Genomic DNA, 12,705 nt, shown 5'->3' with positions numbered 1-12,705 from the left:
ATTTCATTACCTGAAAACACTCAGAAGTTTTGTAATTTGCTTTTAGATCTAGAGGATGGCCAAAAACAAGCTATGGTTAGTGAACGGACAGAAGCCTTTACCACTGCTCGAAATTTATTGGTCTCTGGAGCTGATGCTATGGAAAGGATTATGTCTTCATACAAAGAGGTACTTGAATTTTTTTTCTCTATTTTTTAGAGACAAGGTCTCACTCTGTCGCTCAAGGTGGAACTTCTGGGCTCAAGCAATCCTCGCACCTCAGCATTCTGAGTAGCCAGGATTACAGGCATGTACCACCACACCTAGCTGTATTTTTGGTAGAGATGATGTTTCGCTATATTGCCTGAGCTGGTGCTACATTTCTTGTTGTCAATTCGATTAAAATAAAATTTATGAAAATCGAGCAAAATGTAAATTACCAGATATACTTAGTATTTTAAAAACATATATCTTTTCTCTCCCAAAAATTGCTGAGTGTAATCAAGATTAAGGGCAGCAACTCCCAAAGGTAATGCTACTAATACCCTTTCATTTTTACACTGTCAATTGTTACTCCTCTTTGTCTGTCTATAGTATGACATATTTGTTTTTAAATTTTGAAGAAACTCTCAGGTGTGCACTCTGGAGCCAGAGTGCCTAAGTTTACATTCTTGCTCCAGTATTTACAAATTATGCGACCTTGGTCAAGTTCTTTAATCTGTCTGTGTCTCTGTTTCCTCATGTATAAAATGGGGATAATGGTAACACTGACTTTGTAGGGTTGTTTTGAGTTAATACATGTAGAATATTAAAAGCAGTACATGTTAAACTCTCAGTAAATGTTGGCTAATAATATTACTTATACATCTTGTGAACTTTTACCCATCCTTCATTGAAGTCTCACAACCACATATAAAACCTTCCTGCCATTCCACATTCTTCCCGCCTTCCCTGCAGAGTTGAGGTCTTCCTTCTCTGTTCATCGCTGCGTACACCTAGTGCTTTACGGCATTATAATTGTCTATCTCCTGCACCAGACCCTGAGCTCCTTGAAAGCAGGAAGTGTCTTACTCATCTTTACATTCCTCATATTCATTTTAATGCTTGGAATATTATATGTGGTTAATATTTGTTGAAAGAATAGTATTAATAATAAGACCTGCAGATACCAGAGGGTTAAGATTAAAATCACTTCATTTCAATCAGATGTTATATAATATTCCCATAAAAGTCATTCTCACTATTAATTATTCTTGTAGCTTTCATATCCATATAAATTGCTAAAGCATCATTATAAATATAGCTACCTATTAAATCAGCCTTGAAGAAACTATATATAAAAGTTACAAATTTTATGATTTGCTGACAGAACTTTTTAGTCTATCGCAACTGATTTGTTGAATTGTTTTTTTTTTTAAGTAAAATCAGTTGATCAGGGCCATGTACCAAGCAACGCAATTAAAAAAACAAATTCAAATAATAAGTTTGATAATCTGGAGACATAGTCTTTGGGATAGATTTTTCAAAGTAATAAATTACTTAATATTAAAATTATATTAGAAATCAAAATTTTGTTCATCTCACATTAGAGTACTCTGCTATCTAAATTACAAAAAAGGTATCAATTAGTTTTTCTACATTGTCTCCAACTCAACAAATGATTGCATTTTGCTTTATGTTGCCTGAATTTGTTTTCAGTCGTAGCATGTGCACTTCTAAAAAGTCTTGAACTGCTGTGATAGCACATGAAAGTGCCCACCATGCCTTGTCTGCCAGCTCCAGATGGACCACGCTTCCTTTTTAGAGTTAGGGTTCCTGACAAATCCCTTATCTTGTACACTACTAACTCATTGCCTCCCGCCTTTCTTGAATTGACCTCTGCTTTCGGTTTTGGAATTTTTTTTCTATCCAAATATTTATATTTGCTCAATTTTCTTTTGAATCCATATTTTTTTAATCCTCAGCTTTGTTTTCCTCTACTTGGGAACTGAAAGAGTTTCTTCTAGATAACATTTTAGAAATTATCCTTTCAATAGCCATAATATTAACATATAGTAATGAAGGTAGTGTAATTACTGATCTCTCACTCAGTAGAGACATGTGGTAGGAGGCTTTTAACAACAATACCTACTTATTTCCATTTGCTGTTTAAGTTTTGCACACACAAAAATCGAACACAAATGTCAGCATTGTTGTATTATTCCATAATTTATTAAGAAACATTTATTAGTGACATGCTTTGCTTATTGGCATCGGTACCTAGTTTTGTGTATTCTTTTTCATTGAGAAAGATGGTCTTGATAGGAAGTGAGTCACACTTCACCCTGATAACAAGGTGTTCTCTGAATAGAAAAACAGCAGGAGGTTCATCCAAATTGGACAGCTGGCAGAATAGGAGCAAGGCACAATTCTATTGAGCCTTATGGATTAAAGCAGAGATTTATCTCATCTTGTAATCTTACCTGGAAAACAATAGTGTATTTAATGTTTTTCTTTCGGCATATAAATCATGTTTGGCTTCAAAAGAAGCTGGATTGTGGGGTTTGGACTGAAAAGGATTTGAAGCTTTTCACGGAGTGCACTCTCTATAATGGTTTCCTGCAGCATGGATATTTTCTCTGGCCAAATATAGGAATTTATGATAATCAGTTTGGCTCAGAAACATTCATTTCATAATAAGAAAAAAAGATACTTTTCTTCTACTTCAAATGTTCTGTTTTAGATCGAAAAAAAGATACTAAAGATCATAATTTCATTGAATGACCTTCAGCTTTTCACAAATTTTTAGTTTTCTGAAAATGCACTTTATCATGTAAACAGGCCAAATCAGAAATTTGACTGAAGGATCCTTAAGTCTCACTAGTATTCTGAAATCTTTATATCTTTATAGTTCATTTTGAACTCTGACTTGAATGAATAATTTTTATGTTTTACAATTCCAGTCAAACTTACATTGAAATCCTGCTGTATTGCTCTTTTGGTAACCTTTTAACTCCCTTTTTTTTTTTTTTTTTAGTTTTCAGATGTATTATCTATTTCTCATGTATAATAAAATAGTATCTTTAACATTAAATCAAGAAGTACATATGATTACATATTTATTTAAAAGCTTGTCTCAGGTATATTAACTCTTTTATCTCTGTGTTGATTTTAGATCACTGAATTAGCAGGCTATACTGCTCGAGTGTACAATATGTTTTGGGTCTTTGATGAAGTAAAAAGAGGCATTTATAAGAGAACCGTTGTCATTGAAGAGACGGAAAACCATAGCAAGAATGGAGCTAATGTAGAATTACCTCTCACTGATACATTGGCAATCAAAGGTATGGACTCAAGTGTTTTTATATTTTTTCCATATGTAAGTATTTATTTTATCAACAGAACCAAAGTTTTTTTAGAAGGTAACTATTAACAATTACAAAGAACTAACATTTAGATAACCAACATTATTTAAACAGTAATAACATTCCTAATATTAGTATTGCAATTTGAGGGATGGTGACTAACATAACCATTAAAAAAAACAATTTTATGCTACTTTTATTTAGGACAAAATTTTCAGAATAATTTTTGGAAACTACACATATGACAGAATGAATTGATGGCTTTTAAAATTCAACTAACAAATAGAATTAGAGCTAATGTTATGTTGTTCATTTCCCTATGTTTCTAAACTTAAGTTTGGCTTTTAAAATATTTTTATATTTAAAACATTTTTAAAACTGTATTATTCCATGTCTTAATTTCCTTTCTGCAGCACTGTTTGTTTTTTTTTTCTGTAGGAAAAGTTAATTTAGGGAAATAGAGTAGTTTTATAAAAATTATGACTGGGTTATAACAAATTAAGTTTAGCTTTGCTATTGTAATGATGGCTAGATTATTATAAAATAATGTTTCTCAGAAATATTTTTCAAATAGATGTGCCAAAATGTATAAATTAAACTTTGCTTCAGATATAAATGTCTATATTTACATTTGTTTATATGATTTATAACTGTGATTTATCTTTATAATTGACTTTATCTGTTATGCTGCATTATACCTTAAGTTATTTAATCAGCAAAGATGATATCTTTGTAACTTAAACTTTTCCTTAATTATAGGAAAAGTTATTGATGTGGATCATGGAATTATTTGTGAAAATGTTCCCATAATTACACCAGCGGGAGAAATGGTGGCTTCCAGGCTAAACTTTAAAGTAAGATGATATTCAAGAATCTTCTGATTGTTGCCATCACACTAATACAAAACAACTCAGAATTCATGTACCTTATGTTAAATACTTGGAAGAGCAATATGGAAAGGAGGGGAAATCAAGAAAGGTATGCACAGTGGCTCAATTACAGAAGCAGTTACTTCCTCAGAACACAGAGAAAAAAGAGAAATTTGATTTCTACTGCTTTATTGCCAGGTTGAAAATCAAAATTACAGTGCAGTGAGAGCCTGTACCAGGTGACTTTTGGGAACATTAGGAAATGTCCTCAGACATTAATATCTGGAAATAAATTTTAACTTTTTCCTAATAGAAATTACTCAAAAAAAAATACAGGCCTGTACTATAATATATTTACTAAAATATGAAGGTTGAGGTCATTAGCAAAGTTCAATTCTGTCCATACACATTTTCTCTAACTTTAATTTCAATTTTAAATAATTATGTTTACAATTATGAAAAAACAATCAGAAGATTCATGGATCGCAAGTTTTTAATTTTGTTGAGAATAAATAATTTGTCATTTAATATCCTATGTCTTGATTACAAAAACTAAGAAGTAAAAATATCTAATAAACCTGAGTCCCTGATTTAAAGTATTATAAAATTCAAAATTACATTTTCAAGTAAAAATAATTTGCTGGTAAGCATTAATGACTATAATGAAGACAGTTGAGCTCAGCTCAAAGAAAGACGTGATTGGACTTGGTAACAGAATTACAAACATGATAATATATATGCTAATGATTTTAATATGGACCTCAGTTAAGGTTTGATTATTAAAGTGTATTTGCAAATAAATAGGGTTGCTAGAAGTTGAGAGAAGAGCATAAGAGGCACTGAACAAGGGAAAATTTCGTGTTAGTAAATTTAAGAGAAATTGTGTCTTAACTACAATTTGGTCAGGCTTTATTTTTCCATTTATAGACCTATAGAATGGTTTTAATTATTAGGATCTTACCACAAGTACCAATTAGGTATTCATGGAATATGTGGAATATTTAATTATTCATTAATAGTTTAATGATTTATAATTTATGACTTTTGTGTAGAGGTGGCTTTTTTGGTCAGGCTAGGTTTTATAATATCAATTTCTGTTGCTCCATTTATTAAATAAATAGAGTACAAGTCTTGAATTCTGCCGACGAACTATATTGTTGTAGGTTCATCACACTTTTTCTGTGGAAAAATTTAGAGCTTAGTTTCTTTCATATAAATGATAATATATGCAAAAATAAAATACATATAAAAATAATCTAGTGAAAGTATCTTATACAATTTGAAGGTCTACAAAGATATACATCATTACTATATATACATTGTATACTATGTATACATTATTACTATATATTATATATGCATATATATATATTTTTTTGGAGACAGTCTCGCTTGGTCTTCCAGGCTAGAGTGCAATGATATCATCAGAGTTCACTGCAACCTCAAACTCCTGGGCTCAATCAATCCTCCTGCCTCAGCCTCCCAAGTAGTCTACAGGCACACGCCACCATACCTGGCTAATTTTTCTATTTTTTGTAGAGACAGGGTCTCACTCTTCCTCAGGCTGGTCTTGAACTCCTGGTCTCAAGCAGTCCTCCCATCTTGGCCTCTCAGAGTTCTAGGATTACAGGTGTGAGCCACTATGCCAGTCCTATTACACTATAATTTTGTAATTATCTATTTCTGACTCAGATAGGGAATTATGTTTAAATTCTCAGGTCCCTAAAATGTGACAGAAAGTTTTGTTTCCTCTGCATGGATTGAAAAATAAACAAGTTGCTAGAGGAAAAGGTTCCCATCCCATTGTTAGGCTTCAGAATTAAAAAAAAAAAAAAATCATTTGCAGAAGAAAATTCAGTAAGTGTGAAAATTCTTTTGGCCTCACCCTCAGCGTTTACTAAGCATCACAAAACTTACGCTGAGAAAGTATTAATATGGATGTAAAAAGGTCTTCAATTACTCCTCAAAATGTGTTAAATTTCTGAGAATTCCTGATAGAGAATGGCCCCATTAAAAATTTTGTGAATGTGCTTTTCACCATGACATATACCTTTAAAAAATCATTTGGAAAATATGCTTCTACAAAATTAAACTTCCTTAACCATCTCTCTAGTGGAAGAGCACAAGCAGATCACAAAGTACTTACTTTCTAGGTACTTCCCAGAATTTTCTTGGGATGCTAGCAATATATTACAATATTCTTTCATCTTTGAGTTTTCAGTATGATATATTGTACAGTACAGTATTGATAATTAGATATTTGTATCCATTCCATACAAAGCTGCATCTACAGACATCCTATGAATTGTTGCCTCTTAGGCTTTCATATTGTATTTTTACTGATTATACAATATCATTTGTTCTTGGTACGAGTAAAACAAAATTTTAAATTGTGTTCCTATTGTTTATTCTTCACAATACCCTTTAAGTACCATGGTAAGACAACGCCCCCATCCTATTTGTGTGGAGTTTCCGTGAATAAAGCAGAATTAAAATCATCTCTCTCTGATGGGCTTTTGTAATTTCTGTAGCATTTCAGACTGCTGAAGTACAAAATTAAACAACCCAGCTGGCTGTTCGGATAACTGTGCTTTGTAGCTAATAACTCCAGTTGCCTTTTAGTTGTATTTGAATTCAATATAAATTTCATTATTATTAATATGAATAAAATACAATTTAATATATTTTAATTTTAATTGTTATGGTCTGCCTTATTTCCCATGCAGTTGTATTTCTCCATCTGTGTGTATTATCTAATAACAAAACCTCAGTTAAAATTTTGGAAAGCCAGCGCTCATGCCAAGAAGATACATTTTTGGGGGAACTGAATTATTTTATGATGCTTTTAGCTTCAGAGAACAATTAAAAGCCAAACTTGATGTTCTGAACCCTGATTTATTTTTCTTTGATTTCTTGCCCATCCTAGGTTATCATGCATTTTGAAAGTTTTTTTTTTTTTTTTTAAATAAATGACTTTTAAATGCTGCCGGAAGAAATAATTAAATATTGCAGTTTGTAATTTTACTTCTTACTTTAGGTACAAGAAGGAATGCATCTTTTGATAACTGGTCCCAATGGTTGTGGGAAAAGTTCTCTCTTCAGAATTTTAAGTGGGCTCTGGCCTGTGTATGAAGGAGTCCTCTATAAACCACCTCCTCAACATATGTTCTATATTCCACAAAGGTAGGTAAATTTTTGTACACCACAAGAAACAATTTCCTTTTTGCTCTTGAATTGTTTTGATTCCTCAAGCTCTTTGGTTTATATATCTTTAAGGATGTTTTCATTGAGAGAAGCTATTAAAGAAATAAAAATTCAGTTATCCCCAAAAGTTCTATTACTGCTTTGATGATAGTGTCTAGGACAATACCACTTCTTTTCATTTTCACATCTGTCTAGATGTAATATGTACCCAAAAAATGCACACGTTAGTCTCAAGGAATAACAAGCAGGCTATTCCAAATAATTCGATTGCCTGAGGTGTCAGATTATCTGTTCTTATAGAAAAAATAGTATTTGGATAGTATACAGCTCTCTTCATCAAGGTGCATATACTCATATATTCTAAAATTGTTCATTTATGATTAAGATCCTCTGTAAAAATAATCTTTATTATTAATACACTTATGCTATAATGATTAATTCATGATTTGTAACTACCTTAATTAAAATTGTTTTACTGTGACAATGAGTATCACGTAAGCACAGAAAAAGAACATTATTTCATCTAAAGTCTTTAGCCATCTTCCCTCATAAGAATTTAGAAATGTCTCCACACAAAGTTATACACCTGAGAATTTGTAATATTCATTGCGGTGGAGAGAAAATAAAGTCTGAAGAAGAGACACTCCTCGTGTTCATCTAGCCTGGTAATTTTTCCATCTGTCATCAGATGAGTTTAGTAGACAACACATAGAGTACTTCCACTGTGTCAGAGGACCCTTCTGTGGACTCTCACAAGCACCTAGGCTGGAAATATAGTACCAGAGCAAATATGAGAGTTACATTGAGTATGGTGTTATCATTTGTCTCTTTTGCCCCTTTTCCTTTCTTAGAAAGTGCCTGTACCGTACTGCCCTCTGATCTAATTTTTAGACCATATTTAGTAGTTAGGAAGATGAGGTTTTGGGTCTTTTTTAGTAAAAGTGAGACCTATGGTAGTGGGAGAAAGCTGCCTGGAGTATAGGAGATGAAGAACAGTATTGGCTAAGAATGTTGGACGTGAGCAGTGTGACATTTATTCGTGTTTGACACAAACAGATAGTATCTTGTGACACCAGAAGTATTGTTTCTTTTTGGCAATGCTTTAAAGTCCTTTGTGAAAACTTCTGATTCAGAAAACTAAATTATACTGCCAAAAGTTTATATTTCAGACATTTATGTGTTTAGCAGACAGACTTTAATTTTTTATTTAGGTTAGCAGTCATAGAATCATGAAGACAATATGCTGTTATATAATTAAATTCTCTTAATGCAAATAAAAACACATACATAAACTTTATATTTTTAGCTACAGTTGTTGAATACAGCTTTAACCTGAGGACATAAGACATTTCCGGAACATAAGAAAGTGAAGAAATTCTAATCTGTGCCTGCAGAGAGACCTAACTATGTTATTTTGCAACAAATATAAATCATTGAGAAAGTTTTCCTTAGTTATGAAATTTACTGTTGCCTAAGCAAAAAGATCAACTACAATCTAGTTAAGGTGAAAAATAAGAATGAGAACTCTAATTTTTAAGGCTAAACATGTGTTTTAATAATTACAGTTAAAAGTAATTTTACTTTGACTATAACATTTCTAGAAACATGAAAATTTGTATGTACGTTTAAAGTTTAAAGGACCATTATCCTTGCAAAAAGCATAGAATTTATTTAAATGCATAAGAGTCTAAATATAGTATTTATTTCTTACAGTCTAAAAGCTGCTGAGTTTTAAAGTAAATTTGAAAATAATATTCTACACATTTATGATTTAAAATAAAGCTGCTATACAACCTATTTCAAAATATTTGTCAGTAGGTAATATTAAACATTTCTTCTTAGGATATTCTCACTAATGAATATCATAATCTAATATTTTATTGCATTAATTTATATAAATAGAATGTAGGTTAACTACATTCACAGCAAAAAAATGAAAATTCAATATAGAGTTGAGACTTATGTATGAACTTCATAAGTCATAAAAACAGACTTTTACAATAATTCCCTTGTATTCACTTTTTGTTATTGAGAGACTTGTTGGTAGAGGATGGATCTCTTTATGGATTGATCAAATGTACATTAATTGTTACTTTCATGGGGAAAAATTGAGTAAGTTTTATGAAAGTGGGTTTATAATAATGTCATGTAGTGTACAGAAGAAAAAAGTGCACTACTAAGGAAAGAAAGTCTTCCAATCAACCATATTAGGCCACTTATTTTTTAACTAAGTCCTCACAAAGAATGCTACCATGGCTCCGTTTGCAAGCCGGGAAACCTGAATTCCTAAGAAATTGTGAAATTACCTCAATGTTTTCCAGTTAATGTCTTCTACTACTTTAGCAAAGTTAATAATGAGAACCAGATAAAAGAAAATCTGGGCCTTAGTTCAAGAACATAGATAAGAAATTTTGCTAGACAAATTAGTTTCAAAACAACTTCTCCTCATTCCATCTTCATTAATGATGAGATATGATGACTTTTGAAGCATTTGATAAATTTTAGGAAAAAAATATTTTATCAAAAATGTAGATTAGCCACTCAATCTATGAAATGGTGTGTGGTAAAATGCTTAATTTTGCTCAGGTAGTACTTTAAAAAAATATTTTGGCAATTTTAGGCTGAGACTGAATTTCCTGAGCAATATGACTATATTCCTTAGACTGATGATTGAAATTCATTGCTCCCTACTGTATTAGCCATCCTGACCCTCAGAAAGAGTTTTCCGCTTAAATACAGATCCTGAATCTTTTGTCAATTCTTGGGGCAGTTTCTCTGTCTTCCCAAGTCGCTGAGGATAGGATTATGATTCCCTGCTCTTGCTTTTGCAAAACCACTAATTTATGACCCATTTGGTTCCTTGTTGATCCCCTGGTGAAGTTCTATCTTCAGTCATTAAAGCCCCAAAACCCAGCCTTTCATTTATTTATTTAGTTCACGTGCTAACAAAATATAATATGCTGTCACCAAAATGACAAATTGAAATATTTGGTGGTGGTTGGGGAAACAGAAAGAGTGAGAGAGAGGAAGAAAGGGAGGGAGGAAGGAAGACAGAAGATAATAGGTGTTTACTGACAAACAGTAGCAAAATTTTGCTTTCCTTTATTTTTTTTTTTAAAAATCCTCCAGAGGATCATTTGTATACATCACATTACAGTTGGCCCTCCGTATCAGCAGGTTCAACATCCTTGGATTCAACCAACCATGGGTCTAACATATTGGAAAGAAAATGATTTAAAATAATTCAACAACAAAAGATATTAAAAATAAAAAACCTATACAGTATAACAGCTATTTACATAGCATTTACATTCTATTATATATTATCAGTAATTTAAAGATGATTTAAGGTATACAGGAGGATGTGCATCCGTTATATGCAAATACTATGGCCATTTTATATAAAAGACTTGAGTATCTGTGGAATCTTGGTATCTGTGGGGTCCTGGAACCAACCCCCTGTGAATACCTAGGGACAACTGTATATCTCTCCTTAGGAACAGTCTGCAGTTGGGCACCACCCACTAACACTAACACTAACATTTCTGCTCTCACCACCTACCTTCCTTGGCTGAAATATCTCAGGTCAGCAATTTTAACCATCATCTTCTTACTATTCAAATCTACTGTACATGCCCAGATACTAAGGCTAAGATCTGGAATAGATTCAGATTTCGCATGATTTTGTATGTAAAAGTCAAATGTACAAACTTTTGTCCATCCATGCTTTGGAGTCTGAGAAGTTTTGGTTAGAAAGTGAAAGGAAGATTGTATTATAAGGATATTATTAAATCTGACCAAACATCTCTTTGAAAAAAGAAAAGGAAAGGAAAAATGGGGAAGAAATGGCTGGAATATTGTACTTTATATCTTAGAGAAATTATTGTACTTTTTCCCCAAGTTATCCAGTGTTTATTAAAGCCCTGCTATAAGATACTATAGAGGATAGACCATGACTAAAACAGTCTCTCTCATTATGGTGCTTACATCTCATTTAGTTATAATCAAAAATATGCAACTAACTGAAATAAAAGCCAGAATAAGTGCCTCAAGGAAGGCAAGAAATGCTATGAATATTCAAGCTGAGGAAAATATTATTAGAACAATGTGGCATTTGGCCTGGGTTTCAAAAGTAACTTAGGATTGTAACAGTAGTAGTGAATTGCATCAGTTTCTCCAATGTCTAAATAAGTCATAAATGCCACAGATTGAAGTAAGCAAAAGGTTTTTGTTTTTTGAACACTTTTTGGATAGCATTCTATGCTATTCCACACTCCCCTAATACACCGACCTGAGAAAAACAAATATTTATTAGACTCATCTCCACTAATATTATGTCATCAGCACATGCTGGAAATAATAGTGCCCATTGTCTGGGTTCTCAACCATTGCTAAAGTGTTCCTTTTAGCTGGAGTTCTTTGACTTATTTTTTAAAGTTCCCTAGTGTTTTGGATGTTTGCCATTTCCCAGTCTTCAGTGAAGGAGCTCATCTGTCTACGAGTAAATGACACAGTCTTACATGTTAAATTGTACAGACTGTTAATGCTTCTTGAAAAACATAATAAAAGATGACAGTAACTTGCTTCTATGACATTCATTATTTTTTGTTCCCTTTTGTCAGAAGATATTCTGAAATAGGTAACATTTTATTTACCAGCTCAGAATTTGTTTACTAACTACTTCATTCACGGTTGTATATTCAAGTACCATGTTGCTTAATCTCCTAGACTAAATATCAATACTGTTTAATAAATGAAGTTGTTTTGAATCACATTTTAAAATTAAATACAACATAAAATTTTAAATTTGATTGTAAGCAGGAATGGTAACATTATTAATTAAATTGTACAGCAAATTAAATATAGATAACTTTATTTCTATCATCTCATGCATGAATAATACATATTGATTATGCTTAGCATAAGTCATGCTAAATAGAGTATTTTACATAATTAAATTGAAGTTCAAAGGGATTATAGACTTTATTTAGAATTATATAGCACTTCAGAGCCAGGGTTAGAATTTACCAAGTCTTTGAATACAAACTCCCTCTGTATTCACTGTCTCTCATTTTCAGATTAATAAAATTATCATATTAAAGCATCTTCCTATGATAGAAAAAACTCCCACTGTGTTTGACCTTAAATATTTTCTCAAATAATCATAATAAAATAAGGTCTCTAGCACTGTCCCAACTTTCTGGAGAATAACAAAATATCATTCTTTGCAGTTTGTTTTCACACTTCAAAATTTTCAATATTCTTCAACTGTTTTTCTTAGGAAGAAAGCTTATAACATGAAATCTCAG

At 31.9% G+C, this 12,705-nt stretch overlaps 1 protein-coding gene across 3 annotated transcripts in view; it reads left to right on the top strand.

Moving 5' to 3' along the window:
• The window catches only part of ABCD2 (ATP binding cassette subfamily D member 2), a 58,523-nt gene that overhangs the window by 14,155 nt on the left and 31,663 nt on the right, over positions 1-12,705 (top strand). For 2 of the 3 annotated variants that reach the window (XM_069490375.1, XM_069490374.1), the window contains exons 3-6: positions 53-168; positions 3,134-3,302; positions 4,083-4,177; positions 7,230-7,375. In XM_069490375.1, coding sequence (XP_069346476.1) covers positions 53-168; positions 3,134-3,302; positions 4,083-4,177; positions 7,230-7,375 — 526 coding nt within the window. The remainder of the gene's footprint in view (positions 1-52; positions 169-3,133; positions 3,303-4,082; positions 4,178-7,229; positions 7,376-12,705) is intronic. The other variant, XM_069490376.1, reaches the window with a different exon arrangement.

The sequence above is a fragment of the Eulemur rufifrons genome, chromosome 16, assembly GCF_041146395.1.
Source record: "Eulemur rufifrons isolate Redbay chromosome 16, OSU_ERuf_1, whole genome shotgun sequence".
Taxonomy (NCBI): Eukaryota; Metazoa; Chordata; class Mammalia; order Primates; family Lemuridae; genus Eulemur; species Eulemur rufifrons.
Note: the sequence above shows the minus strand (reverse complement) of the source record. Positions and strands in the feature narration are given on the sequence as shown.